This window comes from Engraulis encrasicolus, chromosome 7 (genome assembly GCF_034702125.1).
Source record: "Engraulis encrasicolus isolate BLACKSEA-1 chromosome 7, IST_EnEncr_1.0, whole genome shotgun sequence".
NCBI lineage: Eukaryota > Metazoa > Chordata > Actinopteri > Clupeiformes > Engraulidae > Engraulis > Engraulis encrasicolus.
In genome coordinates, this window is record NC_085863.1 from 41,409,339 (window position 1) to 41,425,864 (window position 16,526).

The 16,526-nt window shown below is 41.2% G+C and overlaps 1 protein-coding gene across 2 annotated transcripts; it reads left to right on the forward strand.

Annotated features, from left to right (window-relative positions):
* The first annotated feature begins 1,658 nt into the window (after positions 1 to 1,658).
* Positions 1,659 to 12,453, forward strand: mpzl2b (myelin protein zero-like 2b). 2 transcript variants are annotated; one of them, XM_063203585.1, is made up of 6 exons: positions 1,659 to 1,836; positions 5,159 to 5,331; positions 5,752 to 5,962; positions 8,407 to 8,569; positions 10,501 to 10,689; positions 11,638 to 12,453. In XM_063203585.1, the coding sequence occupies exons 1-5, from the start codon at positions 1,782 to 1,784 to the stop codon at positions 10,682 to 10,684; spliced, it is 786 nt and encodes a 261-aa protein (XP_063059655.1). In that variant the 5' UTR covers positions 1,659 to 1,781; the 3' UTR covers positions 10,685 to 10,689; positions 11,638 to 12,453. The 2 variants fall into 2 exon arrangements, with proteins under 2 accessions (XP_063059655.1, XP_063059653.1); XM_063203583.1 differs by having other exon boundaries at positions 10,501 to 12,453.
* The last annotated feature ends 4,073 nt before the right edge of the window (positions 12,454 to 16,526 follow it).

Consider the following 16,526-nt stretch of genomic DNA (forward strand, 5'->3'; position numbering starts at 1 on the left):
TCACTGGCCAGAGCTTTGTCCATAATGTAAATCATTGAACATATTGTAGAATGTGTCCAATCTGTCTGACAGTGGCATGACCAATATGCACTATGCAGAGTTAATTTGTGGTCAATAGGCAAAATAATAATTATGGAGAAAAAAAAAACAATCTCATAGTGGAACATATTAGTAGACCTACAAAATACAACCTTTGATATACTAGTCTCTAGGCTGTACCCTATGAAAAACATATTTTGTATGCAAACAGGCCTACTATATGCTTCAACCAGGGAAACACAGAGCATCCAAAAATAATACGCTACACACATTGGTGAAAGTAGACAGGTGTGCACAGGTGCGTAGCACAGGTATATAATGTATTGGTAGTGCGCAGTATCAGTAATAGAATAGGTTAAATGCTGCTCAAAAATCCACATGTGAAAAAAGTAAAGTTTGCTATCTAAAACTCACATTATGCCATTTGAGATGTGCCTCCTATGAAGAAACACCCGAGATAGTCATGCAGCGGTATAGATCTGTAGTGCACATTGATGATTTTGTTTGTTTAGTGTGTGTGTGTGTGTGTGTGTGTGTGTGTGTGTGTGTGTGTGTGTGTGTGTGTGTGTGTGTGTGTGTGTTTTTTTTTTGGGTAACACTTCATGACATTTTATTGTTCTCATACTGACATCCATTATGGTCCATACGCAGCAGCTAGTGGTTGTGCTTACTCAGTCCATTTTATTTCTAATAATAAGGGGGGCGTTGTCAGCCTTATGATGAGGTCAGGGGGCGTTGTGAGGGTTATGGTGAGGTCAAGGGGTGGTAATTCAAAGAAGGTTGATAACCACATAAATGGCATCAATGGTAACTAACAAAGTGGAATGGCATGGTTTCAAGCAGGCAGCATTTAAATTGGGCTGGAGCCTCGCAGAGCTCATCTCCGCCCTTTCACCTCTGAGTTTACATTCAGAATATCCGGAACAATTGACTGAAGATGACCTGTGCTTGAAATCACTGATTGAATCTTTTGTAAGGAGGGGAGCAGTTTCACTCTGGTTTCACTCTGGCTTCATCTCAATATCTTTCCTCCGGTTGCTTCCTTGGTCATCCGGCCAAGGCTCAGGAGCCCGATTTTCACTTGGGGCCAAGACCATTAGGGTCAAAAAAACAATGGCATCAATATTTTGAGGAAAGTATCATTGTTTATCTGCCTCCAAGGATACCTCCAGTAAGCCTACCATATGTTACCTCTGGTAGTTTTGCAGTAGTAGGCCTATGAAGTATGGGCACATAGCAAGCATATTACTGTCTTCACCAGACATACATTCAGACAGCTGTTTGCTTTTTTTAATAATGAAAAAATTTAGCAATAAAAATATAATAATAATAGCAATAATAATTGCAATAATAATAATAATAATAATAATAATAATAATAATAATAATAATAATAATAAATATTTTGTCACAGGATTCTGAGTTGATATTGGGCTCACTGCTGTATTCATTTATGTGGAAAGACATGAAATGGCAAAATAACGTTAGCATGCCATTTTGATGGTTGCCATCATTTTATTTTATGTTATTTTATTTGCCACGTCCTATTGGCTACTAGTATGAACAAACGAAAACAGGTTTCACAAGACACGAAGTTGACTCCGCCTTTAAAAGGGAAACTTCACCTTTTGGAATGGCCGGATCAACGAATCGCACTCTTTGATTTTACATTTAATAATTAATCAGTTTACTCTTACCTTAAACAACATTCGTGTAACCACTCTTGACCGAGGCCTAGTTCACATGAGTCGGAAATGGATTTTCTTGTTCGGTGTGCTGGCAAGCATAGGTACACCAGGTGAGTGAGAAAGAGAAAGAGGGGGTGTTACTTTGCTGTCGACAGAAAATTCGGCCTAAATTCAACTAGCACTTGGTTTCTTGTGGTGATTCTCACATTACAGCAGTGTCACATATTGTGCCATTCATTTCTGACATGAATTACGAGCTACCAGCTAGTTAATTGATCGTTCCTCTTCCTTGAATAGCCTACATTTCTACCGAAGTTTGGTGTGTGACTCACTTTCAACCTGTCCGCCATTAGTGCGTGCGTCCAGAGCGGTCCAATTCACTAATTACGCATGAATTTTATGCGAACAACACACGGCTGTATCGCCTACACACCAACCTGCTGCCTAGGTCTTATTCCAGGAAAAAAACGCCAGATATCGCACTTCGAGGGTATGATCGACGTTTTAGTCACAGATACCAAGTTCTGGCACCTGTCCTGAAACTCAACCTGAAACTCAAGCAATAGCCTACGAATGCTTAGGCAACAATGCAGCTTCATCTGACCAACCAGCCTTTAAAAAATAAGGATGACATGGCCTACAATCTGCATTTCCATTAACTTCTGAATAAGATTGATAGCAGATTGAGGAAATAAGATCTCAACTGTCCACATATCATTTAAAATACATTTTGTTAATCACTGTAAATCACAGTGAGTAATGCAGGATAAAAGTCAGCACTCCAGCCTAACTAAGGAGTGGTCTGATAAAGTCAAGTTCTTCATATTGTGTTTGTGCAAATCTGTGCCAACGCTTTGGGTGTGTTTTACTATGCATAACTACACTGGAGATTGTTTTATGACTATGCTGCTATATGCCTATGTGTCCCTGTTTTTGTTGACTGCCTGAATGAAGAGAATACACTGCACCATGTGTAATAGGAGGACACATTTCCATCTTGTGTCCTTTAAAGGGTATAGGTCAACCTTATGTCTTGACAGCTGAATGGAATGGATATTTCTTGTACAGTCAGCCATAAGGAATTCATATTTTGGACTCATATTTTGGACTTACTGTCAAGTCATATTTATCAAACCAGTTCTCTTGTATCTTAGAAGCACAATCTTAACAAAGATTTGCAATGTTGAAGGTTAACGAAGCCATAATTTAATGCCAGTGTTGCAATGTTTTTGCAGTGATATAACAATATTCTGTTTCATTGTGTTTCACAATTGTTCAGGAAAGCTTTGCATGCCTATGTTACTTATTCATGCAGAGAAGCATGGCATGACAAATATGACGCCTGTCATTTCAAATTGTCATCTTATTCTTTGCTTCCAAATGCCACTGTGACACTTGTTTCATAGACCCAGTCGGCAACTCTGGGCCCGCCCATGAAATTGCTTGTTTTCCCCCACGTTGGCTAATCAATATGCCAAATGACTGGCAGTGATTGGCACGGGTGGAGCATTCGGAGGGGAAAACAATGCAATTTAATGGGCGGGCCAGAGGAGCCGACTGGGTGAATACTGTATTTTCCTCTGTGGATTATGCATACCGGTATGCCAAACGGAATGGAAAGTAAATGTATATGAGAGTAAATAAGCATGACATGTGTCATGTTGTGTCAAACATGAGTCCTCATGGCTTCAATGGGCCAATAAGATTGCATGAATGTACTGTATTCCCCACATCTTCACTGAATTCATTGTATGCTGTTTGTTTATCGACAGCATCAGAAGTAAGCAGTTGTGCTTGCTCTCTTCACTTATGTTCTTTGAGAGGTTTTTTAAATTGTATTTTTTAAATGAGTGCCAACACCACATCCCTATGGAACAGATGGTTCTAAAGTGTTTTGTAATTCTGTAAAAAAGCAAAACATCACATAGTCCATTTCCTGTTTTGCGTAAGCACAACACAACACATAAAACATAGTATTATATAACAGTTATAACAGTTTCTACCAGAACACTAAAGCCTTACAATAGACCAATTGCCATTCATGCTATGATTCTTGTTGTTTATCCTGAACGCTGAATTCCTTAGATTAACCCAAGGTTGCTCCACAGTGTTTCTTCCATCATCGTAAAAAAGATGCCTGTTATCCAAGCAGCCAAGTAGTAGTTGATCGTTATTCGAAACCTTTTCTGGCACTGCAGGTGTCTGCATGCAGTTTGGGGTTTTTTGGCAAGCGTCTTTCACTTTTGAGCAGGGCAGAGAGTGAATTCCACTGTGGTAAATGTAGACTGGCTGCAGGTGTTTTGGCCGGCCTTGTCAATACTGTAGTATGCCATCCATCCTATTTACTTCCAAGGTGGCTGGCAAGGTATGGTATTGAGGCGGCATGGTGAGCTCACAGCTGGCAGCATTCCCGTTGTCTTCTTCATATAGTGGGTCTGGGCCTTTCTGGTGCCCAAACTGCACATTTCTGTTGGCTGCTGTAGTGGTAGAATGGGGTGTTGATTTAAGTCTCAGGAACGTATTAGAAATACAGTATCTCTGGTACCAGTAGAGGTGTTTGAGCTGTGTCTTGGACAGGACTGGAGTCCTATTTTGTCAAGGCTTAGCTACCACAACCTCAGATCATTGAAATAAAACTAAATGCTATTTTTCAATGCATTGTGGCTGTATTTAAGTACCTAATTACTTTTGTGCAACTGGGAGCTATTGTCTTTTCTTGGCTGTGTGTGTGGTGATCCATAGAACCAGTGGTCTGTGTGAAGTGTGGGGCATGCTTGAGATCCTCCTTCCTGTGTGTGGTGAGACATGCAGCCACCGGTCCGTGTTAACTTTTTGGATGTGCTTGAGGTTCTCTCTACACAAGTCAAAACCTCGGAGTGTTTTTTTTTCCCTGTTTATGGAGCGAAGCAAATTAATTTTTCATGGTTGCGAGAAATTATTCCCTTGAGGCCTTGAGTAATGACTGTGTTTTTATTTGCAGCTGAAGTTTTACTGTCCATTTGAGTTCTCACTCTTTCTCTCTCTTTCTCTCTCTCTCTCTCTCTCTCTCTCTCTCTCTCTCTCTCTCTCTCTCTCTCTTTCTTTCTTTCTTTCTTTCGTTCTTTCTTTCTCTCTCTCTCTCTCTCTCGTTCTCGCTCTCGCTCTGTGCGTTTTATTGCACATGGTTATAGCATACAGAGTAAAATAACTTCCATTCGAAAGATGGACATAGACCTTGGCAGTGGCTTTAACGACAAAGGCACCACACTGTTACACTGGGGATCTGGGTTCAAGTCCGGCCTGGGTTGTTTCCCAATCCTTACTCCTCTCTTTCTTTCTTTCTCTCCCAATCATTTCCTGTCTATTCTTCACTGTCCTGACAAATAATAAAGGCACAAAAGCCCTAAAATATCTTCAGAAAAAAGAGACTAATGCCTAGTTTCTGTCCCACAGGTATAGTGCAGGTGCAGGCCATAGACGTGTACACCAAAGCGAAGGAGGTGGAGGCAGTGAATGGCACACATGTGAGGCTCCACTGCTCATTCAAGTCGACGGAGCCCATTTCTGAGGACTCGGTCATTGTTTCGTGGAGTTTCAAACCACTAAACAATGGCGAGGAGGAAACAGTAAGTTGATTTAAACACTAGTTGACACTTTTATCAAAGCTCCTTACAGTTGTACACCCAACATGTACAATCTTGTGAGGAGCAATATCTGGTCCCCATCTCTCCCTGGACTTGGGTCAACTGACCCCCCTTGTCAACTATGGCCACCGCGCACCAGCAATCAATGGAGCCGTGCTGCGCCTGTGGAGGCAATGTTAGCCTATACATGGGTTTCACGTTTGTAAATAATCACTGGCTGTGTGACACTGTTCAACCTATGATTGTTGGAAACTGCTGTCAGTCAAAAAATGAGCTCACGTGTTTGACTGCCAGCCCCTCCTCACAACATCAATGTTTGTAAACGAAAATAACCTATGCATATAGCCAGAGGAGCCTCTTGGGTCCATAACATCATGCACGTAATTCTCCTGTGGTTTTTAGGTTTTCCACTACCAGGACAATCCCTTTCCGCCCACGGCAGGCCGCTTCAAAGACCACGCGGTCTGGTCAGGGGACATCATGGGAGAGGATGCCTCCATCACCCTCAATGACGTCCAGTTCCACTTCAACGGCACCTATAGTTGCCAGGTCCACAACCCGCCCGACTTCGAAGGCTACGCAGCAGATGTCACTCTCAAGGTTGTCCTTAAACGTAAGTGGACCATCAGATCAGTCATGAAGGTTGGACACGCAATAGCATGTGCGGTATTCCAATCCAAACCCAAATCATATTTACCTAATGAAGCACTTTGAAAACAACATTAACAGCCGACCAAAGTTCGGTATTAGCATTGCAACAAATGCAAAGCCCAAGACAAGATGTTTTGTTTGCTGAACAAAGTGTGAAGTAGAATGCAAATGATTCATCTCAGTAACACTAAAAAGATGCAATAAATCGTATTAGAATGATTTATAGAAATGTATTACACTGTCTACAGTCCTCTGAATGTATAACAAAGCAGGGCTCTCAAGTCTCACTCTTTGAGAGTGTGACACACTCATCTGAGCGAGTTCACACTCTCACACTCCACACATGGTATTTCACACTCTGAAGTTTTGATAACTTATCCAATCGGCGCACATTAATTCATCCAACCTATCCACAGATGCGTCAGAAATAGGTAACAGCGCTTCTGTGTTTAGACTAGTTACCACGCTATTCAGCCAATCAGAAAATCGATTGTTCGGTTGTCGGGCAGATCAAAGCAGTGGATCAGAGTTTCATCCAATAGCGCACGCAGCAGAGTTCAAAGAGAACTGTAAAATTCACGAATCGCAAGTAGGCGAACTGGAGACGCAGGAGCCAGGACCATCAGGTGATAACTTTATACAGGTGAAAATATCAGACTTGTATTAGTTAGGCTACTGTTTTTACTCCTTATACCAATATTTCCAGCCCATGTAGCCTTGACAGGGACGTTAAAAGAGAGCAACAATGCTAGCTAGGCTATAACCCCAGCTGATTGTTTGATGATCATCCCTCCCAAACATGATTGAACGTGGAGACAAGAAAAATGGGAGGTGGTCAAATATTAGACAGACTGATGCAGAGAATGGAGGAATGCAGAGGTAGTGGTAGAAGAGAGTGCAAGTAGGCTAAAGAAGTCAGGGGCATCCAATAGTGCTGGAGATATCATGGTATTGAATGAAAAAGGGTATTATTTGGGTCTGATGTCTAAAAAAGTGATTGGACTTTATTTTAATTTGGGCTGATAATGTCAATACAAAATAAAGAACATATGCCTACAGTTAGCCTATTTTAGGCTATCCCCCCACAATGAACATTGTCTAAAATCATCCCCCTCAATGAAAATGGTCAAAAATCACCTCCCTATCAAATATACATCCCTTCTTCACATTGTGTTAAAATTGCACTTTCAACAACTACATTTTCAAAAATTTCTCGGGGGAGAAACCCCCAAACCACCAATAATTAGAATCAATCTCTGACCATCCCCAGGTGCTTATAGGCTATTTTACAACTCAAGCACTGGTTAGGATTAAGCAAATTGAATACATAGTGTATTTGGTCTAATCAAACTGTTTAACTAGCGTGCTTGAAGGGAAACCTAGTGTCGATAGGTCGATGGGTAATGATGGGTCGATGCCCTCCCCCCCATTTATTTATGTATCTAAATCTCACTCCAAACAATCTTCAAAACTTGAGAGCCCTGACAAAGGTATGTCATTTTTGAGAGATGATACAGTACATATTACATCACGTTGTAAGTATATATGATGTATTTCTGTGTGCACATAATCAAAAATTGTCATGTTTATGGTACTTACAGATTTTGAGGATGGTGCGTATTTTCATGCGTTCATCTATATGTACTAACATAGAAGTAGAGAAAAAGCAATATCTATATAGTAGGTTGATAGAAAACGTGCAACACAATCTGGGATTGGCATTTGATTGAGAGTATTTAAAATTATGCCCATTGTGGTTGTGGCGGATAGAGGTGTCAATCCCGGGTTCAGAAAAGTAAAATCCCTGCCACGAATTTGATTCAACCAGCGCAGAATCAGCTGATATTATGAGTACTGTAGGCAAGTGGGCAAGTTAGTCAGTGAAGTCACCTGTGTTCAAAGAAAACTGTGGCACGGCTTGTTGCTTCTGAACCGGGTGTTTGGCACCTCTTGACTTCCAGTAATCAGTAGTGTTATTTCCATGGATATACTGTACGTACGTTAGTGCTGCATGCCTACAAGTGGCTGACCTTGGCCTCAGAAACTACAATTCCTGCCATTTATTTGTTCTAACCCTTCACTGAAACAGCTGATTATCATATCCACAAATAATTAACTCAGAGGATTTTGCAAAAAAACAAACAAAAAAAAAACAAAAAAAAAACAGCAGATGTGGAATTTTGGGGCAGGAATTGTTCTTTCTGATGTCTGTCTCACACACTGTCTCTGGGTGAATTAGCGCTGCATTTATTACCTTGAAACCTAATCAAAGGAGATTAATTGACATTAGAGATTAATTGATGAAATTAAAGGTGTATCATTGTAATCTCTTGTGCCGTATCGTTGGACCAAAGATGTCCTTGTACATGTTGTGCAGTGTCCTCTCTTCTTCCCCTGTGCCTCCAGCGTCAGTCTCAGAGATCCAGATCTTGGCGGCGTCGGTAGGTGGTGCCATCGGAGTCATCATCGTCCTCCTCATAATCTTTGTGCTGGTGCGGAAGAAGCTGAAACGGAGCCATGAACCCGAAGTGGAGCTACGGGAGCGCGAGTGGAAGGACCCCACTGTCTGGTGAGAGAAGCTCCACTCCTGGGCAGGCACCCCCTGCACCCGCCTGGGGGTTCTGGACTGGAGGTGTCCTGGATGCTGGCTCTTGACTCTTGGTTATTGGAGGCGGAGGTTGGCTGGTGGAGTCTACTCTCTTTTCCCTGGCGGTTTACACTTGGTCTTTGGCCACGTACTGTCACAAGAAACGAGGGTCTGACTCTTATAGTAGCTCTAAATGTTTAAGTGTTGCTTGAAAAATTATTTTGTGGCAAATTGCTGTTCACTTTTATGATTTTGTGTTTTAAACTCAAAGCAGTTTATAATTCATCTATAGTAATGTATTTTGTATATTTGGCATGTTTTAATAATAGAAATATGACAGAACTTTATGTGCTATTTTGTTTACTTGTAGCTTTTTTAGTATTGATTCTGTTTTGTCTTCAAATTGGCAAAGTGAAAGGGAAGATGTGTAAATACCAACAACTGGTCCAACACCACAGTGCTGTTATGTGCAAGGGTCATTGACCTTTTTTAGTATCAGACGTTAAGTGATGCATACAGCTATTGCCATTCTATATGTCAATGTCAATAAATATTGTCACCGTAGAGGAAAATTATGCCAATCGGATGCCTTTTACGTGGTATGATAACCTTTTTCAAAAGACAACTAGTTGTTCCCCAGGCTGGCTCTCCGATGTATTCATTACCAAAGACTCAAAAAGCAGCCCAATATGCTTTCAACTTCGGATAAGCCCATAAATTAATAATTGGACATTTACGTACAAGCAATGAGTATGCTAAAGGATCCAGAACAATAATCCACTTTAGACGACACAAAAAAAACATTTAATTTATACAGTAGTGTTATTATTAACTATGGTTGTACCATCCTGACACCTGCTTGTAAAAAACGTCAATGACCCACATATTACCTTCAACTGGCATCAGTACAAACCAGGAAATGTCCTCATTCCTACAATTTGAAGCAGCAATTCATTAATCCCTAATATTTACTATTTTTTGGCTGATTATGTGAAAACGTCAATCTTGTGTATTCGGGCCTTTTTAACCTGGTTTATCATAAATGTCAGTTGAACGTAAGTCCTACCATGTACGACGAGGCTATCATCTCTCTGTCTCCCCCTCTCTCGCTCTCTCGTTCCTGGTCTGTTGGGAAGCTGATTTGTGGTTCGAAAGAGGGTGGTTATGGTTGTGCTTTGTTTGGGTATGTTTGTTATAATATTATGGACATTTTATTTTGTTTTGTTTTTTTGCTTTATTCTTTTGGGTCTGTGCTTGGGTCTACGCCACATTGACTGAAAAACAAATGTGTATATTAACCTTCCTATGCTTCCTGCTCACATCAACCCAATGAGTTTGCAACATTGCTGTTCCTACTTTGGCCTCGGGTATTTTCTCTACTAAGAACACGGAGAAGCACAGCTCTGTTATGGAAAAGCATCGGAGGGCATTCTGTCTGCTGTGTCCGTAGGAGGGAGGGAGTGGGTCTTCGGCTGACCTTGGTTGATACTAGGGAATTGTGGGTAATCTGAGCCCAAGTACAGTTATCTCCCCAGGCTGTTGTCGCCACTCACTGACAACAGCACCTGGCCATACAGTATAAGCCAGATGTGCACATAGTTTGTTTATGTGTTCGTGTGGGAGAGGTTTAGTTCGATTTGGTGTGGTTCAAATCGGTTCGGTGAGTGGGTACTTGACATGCACAGCTATGGTCAGGGCCACTGACAGCATTGAGGGGGGCAAAATCACACACCCTCCAAATGTAGGCCAATGGAGACCCAATTCTCGCCTCTTCCTTGGTACTGGGACAACTGACCCATTTGTACTCCTCGGTTGCTGGGCCTGGCCAGGGTTATGTTTAAACCAGGTGTGGGGGTTGTGTCTGTGTGAATGTGTGACATGCGCTTGTGACTCACAAACCTTGTAAATGTCAGCAAACCCGAGGAGGCTATTCACCTGATGGTAGTGGCCAAGGCTGTCGCGGCAGACAGCTCGGACGATGACGATGACGAGGAGAGCGATGATGACGATGACGACGACGATGATGATGGCGAGGAGGGAGATGATGACGACGATGATGATGATGATGATGACGACGATGATGATGATGATGACTAGTACAGGTAACCTTGGCACACATTGAGAGCAGTTACATGTACGGAGTATTCCAATATAATTACTCCATTAGCATTCTGTTTAAAACAAGTTCGGGAATATTCCAGTCGTGTGGAGCAGTGAGGGCGTTTATATGCAATTCAGTATCCCAAATATGAGGCTTACCCCGGTTATGATTAAATTCGGGATAAGGTGTTTATATGAGTGTTATATGCCTCACAACATTCTTGGCCGTTATGGAATTCTCTTCAAATGCCTGGATACCAGCAACAACGATCTATGCCTTGGTATCCAGGATAAAGTGTTTCCATGCGTCAGTATCCCGGCTTCTGTCGGAATACTCCACCTATATCCCTATATCCATATCCTAATTTCTCAGTCTCAAATAAGGGCTTATCTGGGATACGAAAGTCGGGTAAAGGTGTTTATGTTTTCAAACAAATTCTGGATGGTTAATATCCCGATCATATTTGGGGTACTGAACTGTGTATAGACGCACTCAATGTCGTGCAACCAGAATATTCCCTGAATATGGCTACATTCAGAATGAATTAAGAGTTAACATGATTTTTGCGTTTGATAAATACTGCCACCATTACGTGTAAAATCCAGAATATCCTTGCATGTAGCTGCGGTCATTGCTGGGCATAGGCCTACAGAAGGAAAGCACAGACTCTGAAACAGACTTGCACTGCTGTCAATCAACTGGCACCGTCTCACCTGTTTCTGATGTGCTTCTTGTAGATGTAGATGTGGCCATATCACTGATAATCCATTATATGAAAAGTATGTCAACTATGATGTAGCCCACACAGTTGTTTTTTTCATCGCCACTATTTTCATGGTCATTTGCATTTGACCTAGTTCTTTGCATTACATCATTTTACTGCACACAATCTTTTTATGCAAACCTTTGAAGAAAAAGTTGAACTTACTTGCTACCAATGTCTTTCTAGCGCTGACATGGACTACATGAGACGATGGCTGCAGCTGTTGCTGGTTGTATGTGTGTGTGTGTGTGTGTGTGTGTGTGCGCGCGTGCGTGCGTGCATGCATGCATGCATGCATACGTGTTTGTGTCTGTGCGTGTGTGTGTGTGTCTGTGCGTGCGCGTGTGCGTGCGCGTGCGCGTCTGAGCTTTCATCACAAAGGAGTGCCTATGTAAAGGAATTGCCATCTGATCAAATACCCAGGATGCACTTCTCTACCTTCAGGCTTCTGTATTAGGTGAAAGACTAAGGGTTCAAGTCAAACTTCTACCTCCCATCCTCTCCTGTTGTGTGTGGCCTCGTGACACGAGGATTGTCGTCATTGATGATGGAAGTGTTATTCAATGTCTTGCATAAGTACACGTTTATTGATCATTATCTAATTTGAAATCAGGATGTTGAATTGGGGGGAAAAAAGTATCTCTGCCTAGGTTTAGAGCAGAAATGTTATTGTTTACTCCATCAAGGTGGAGATGACAGCAGGCAAGAGACCACGAGCAACAGGACAGGTCACAAGGTAGTATTTTGTTCGAAGAATTTCATTGCAAAATGACGTAAGCGCCAATTTTTTACTTTTGCATTTTCTAATTGGAAATGAGTGTTCAGACGTCCTATCATCAATGTGTGAACATCCTTTTCAACCTATATAAAATGCATTTTACAATGCAGTGCAGTGCAGTGCCCAATACAAAAATGTCAATTTCCCAAAATGTTCCTAAATGGATATACGTCATTTTGCAACAAAGCTCTTCATTTTGATGAAAAGATAAAAAAAACACTATTTGAGGCACGCCTTACTAAAGTTTAAAAAGCCTTTATTAAATACTGGCTACATGCCAGTATGTAGCCAGTATTTAATAAAGGCTTTTTAAACTTTAGTAAGGAGTGCCTCAAATAGTGTTTTTTTAATCTTTTCATGGAAGTTTGGACGCCCAAGTTCTTTTTGATGAGCACCCTTTTTTACTAACTGGATACAGGACCCAGTGAAGCATTCCCTTTTCTCTTTTTTGTGGCTCTTCATTTTGACTTTGCACCTAGAGACAGAGACAGAGAGAGAGGGGGTGGGTAGGCTGACATTCAGTTACAGTAATGTATTGTGGGTTGTGCTTCATGAAGGTATTTATACTGTACTTGTACAAAAATGTGGAATGTAAAAATTGTATAATGTATGTGGATGTTTTTATTGAAAAAAAATATATTGCACTGCCTTTTTGATATTTCTGTACCCAAACGAACATGCAAAAGAAAAAAACGTTTTACACACTATTCTCCATAAACCATGGACTGTACAGACACACATCTTATTTTGCGAACAAATAAACTTTTAAGCTTTTTCTGAGTGTTGGTGAGTTTCCATTCTAATGAAAGGGCTGGGAGACATGTGGGCTGCAGGGTGTATATCATGACAGGACTTGCTGACAAAGCATGCTCATACTTGTCTGTTGAGATGTCTGTCTTTTGGGGATCACTCTATTCTTAAGAAGGGAAAGTAGAACAGAGTAAAAGGAGTCTTCAGACGCCTCCTCCCCCCCTAATCCCTCCCATCACATATCATGCCAAACTTGAATTGACCGAGATTGAGACATATCCTGCCGTCTAATCCTTGTAGGACAAAGGCCAGTCTGATTAACACGTTAACCCCATCTGCCCCCCTCTTGGCATTGTTATTTATATGAATAGAGACATCTGTCCATCCATTATGTAAACAACACATAAGAATGAGAGTTTGTCTCATAGCACTCTTCATGTAATATATAATACTCATTACTTTATAGTAGTCATAGTTAATCAGTTAGTAAAGACACACAGCTGGTAAATGGTTCATGATGCTTTATTCAACATTTACAATATTTTAACTTACAGTTAATTAAGTTTGGAATGAATAATGCAGGTGGGAACATCATTTTTTTTTCTGATGGTTGATTTCATGTAAACCTTAAAAGGTACACTGTGCAGGGAATGGTCGAAAAAGGTACTGCAACTATGATGCTCATTGAAACTGGGCTGCCTATATCCAAATTTGATCTTAACATGAACATTTACTAAGTTACAAACTAATACAAGTACAGTCATTTTTGCAGCTAAAAAAATGTCTATTTCTTGAAATTCAAAATGTCGGACCATGGAGAAGATCCCCCATTTCATGCATGAAAAGTGCAATTTTCCCAGTCATAATGAATTACTTAAAATTTGATGGTGGTGGTAAGTATTCATGAAATAGGTAACATTAAAGAATGGGTAGCATGTGTTCTGGAAATAAACAACTGAAACTCTTACACAGTGTACACTTAAAATTGCAGGATAACACTTGAGTTATCCAGTATAGCCTACATAGTCATGTCTTCTTTGTTCCCACTAGATGGAGCACTACTCTGAACATGAACTCTGCTCCATGCCTCTTCATGTTTGGTGTCCAAGCCGTATGCCCTCCCCATTCACAAGCCCTCCCTCCCAGTGGCAGTATCAGTCAGAATGCCCTCTGTGAGTCTCTGTGGAAATGACCAGCCAGATTACAAGGAACTCAGTATCGCTATCATTTAGTAGCCAGGCTGCGCCCTAGTGACGCAACACCTTCAGCGGCATTGCTTCAAATCGAATCGAGATTTGAAAGTCTGTGATAATTAGGCTAATAATGTATAACAATAGAGGAAGACATGTTAATTTTGGTAAGTGCCCCCATTGAGTGTTATCTATTGATATTACCATGGGTGTTGGTACATGTGATATATCTTATGATTACATGCACAAGTGTACACACAATTACAACCAAGCATTAATCATTGGCCCCAGACCCAGAACAAAGTCCTCTGAAAGGGCCCCCTACCCAATACAATATAACAGAGTCCCAATTCTGGGCCCAGGACAGCTGACCCCATTTCTCCCCCCACCCCCCTGTCAACAAGTGGACAGTTGTCACAAGCAGCTTTTTAATTTACTGTGGCACACCAGGATTTGTTTATAAAGTAGGATTAGTTTGTCTCCATTCTGGTTTGTTTTCTGTCTCCTTGATTTGATTTGAATAAAGTGCTGACGTGTGCCAGTGTACTGTGCTGGCCTCTGGGCTCAGTAAACTGTGCAGGTGCAGCATGATGAGTCAGCACCCCGCTGCTTCACTATGCCTACGAGAGACTAAGGGCAGAGATTCTTTAAGTATACAGAGATATGCCAATGCAATAGGTTGCTATGGGCACCTAACATGACCAGGTTCCGGTCTGCCTAAAAGGGCGTGTCATAATACTCCTAGCATTGAATAGAACAGTCCTTAGGTCTGCCTAGGTCTGCCTAAAGGGGGATTTCCCCCCTCCCCCTTGCAATAATAGAACCCGGAAACAATGGGTCAATGGAACCTCTCTCTCTCTACTCTCTCTGCTAAGGGCCTGATTACACGTAGCCTAGATGGATATTTGATATTTCTGTAAATGCATCTGGTTTGGCCTTTTGTTTACATGTAAACCGAGTTCTATTTTTAAAACCGGGGGTTGGTTAAATGCGTCTTAAATGCCCCTGTGAAACGGGATCGAAATACAGTATGTGGGTAAAAATATCAGTTTTTAAAAGTATCAGCATATGTGTAAGTTAACCATGGTCTAAAATCTTGCTGTGTTAAAGGGACACTGTGTGAGATTTTTAGTTGTTTATTTCCTGAATTCATGCTGCCCATTCACCAATGTTACCTTTTTCATGAATACTACCACCACCATCAAATTCTAAGTATTCATTATGACTGGAAAAACTGCACTTTTCATACATGAAAAAGGGGATCTTCTCCATGGTCCGCTATTTTGAATTTCCAAAAATAGCCATTTTTAGCTGCAAAAATGACTCTACTTGGACCATACTAGAAAATATTTGTTTATTACTGAGCAGCACAGTTGCAGTACCTTTTTTGACCATTTCCTGCACAGTGTACATTTAATTCAACTCTTACAGAGTGTATATTGCAGTCTAGATTGGCTCTAAAGTTAAACTCGCAAACCAACCAAATGCTGATGAAAACTAATTTTGGCTGGTAGACAAGAAAAGTTGCAAGCCACTTTGACCCTTAGGGATTCTGTGTTTGACTAGTAAAATGAACACTAGCTAGACATTTTGGCTGGCGATGAGAAAAGTTGATTCCGAGACTTGCGAGCAATGCAAGGATTTGTTTGTTTGATACATGCACAGGAATACTGTAAAAGTAGGCCTATGAGATTCCTGGAAATGTCATTCCTTCTGCTTGTGCTGATCATACACAATAATAACATTACAGTTTTTATTGATGAAGCTCATTTGAGTAAAGGTATCCCTCTTGTGTATACACTTGAAGTGAAGTGGTTTTTAAAAGCACCCATTTTAGATGGGCCCTGACAACAACTTCCTACTTGGCAAAGCATGTTTCCTTGTCCAGACAGAGTTTATCCACAGCAGGCTTTAGTCAATACTTCCCTTGGTTCCTATTCTTCTTCAATGCCGTAAACATTAACAAATTCTGACAGGATATAGTGACAGGGTAAGTTGTGGAAACCATTATAGGGCCTACATACACAGCACACCAAAATGATTATGTATGATTTTACATAACTGAGGAAAATAAAATGGCCCAACACTATCTACCAGGACCTCTGTACCTTACTGAAATACTCCCACCTGACAGCACAATGGTGTGACGATAACCCAGTGATGACTATTGAAGGACATTTGGTTTTTGCTTGCTGTTGTGCTCATATTTCGGTTGTTTAACATTGCATGCTGCTGATGGTCTGTTTCTGAGGCACCCAGACCGACTTCATGGTGCAGCAGTGTATGTGGGTGTCTGGGGGGGGCAGTGTTGATATGAATACAGAGACCCAGAGGGCAGGCAGTGTGGGAATACAGAG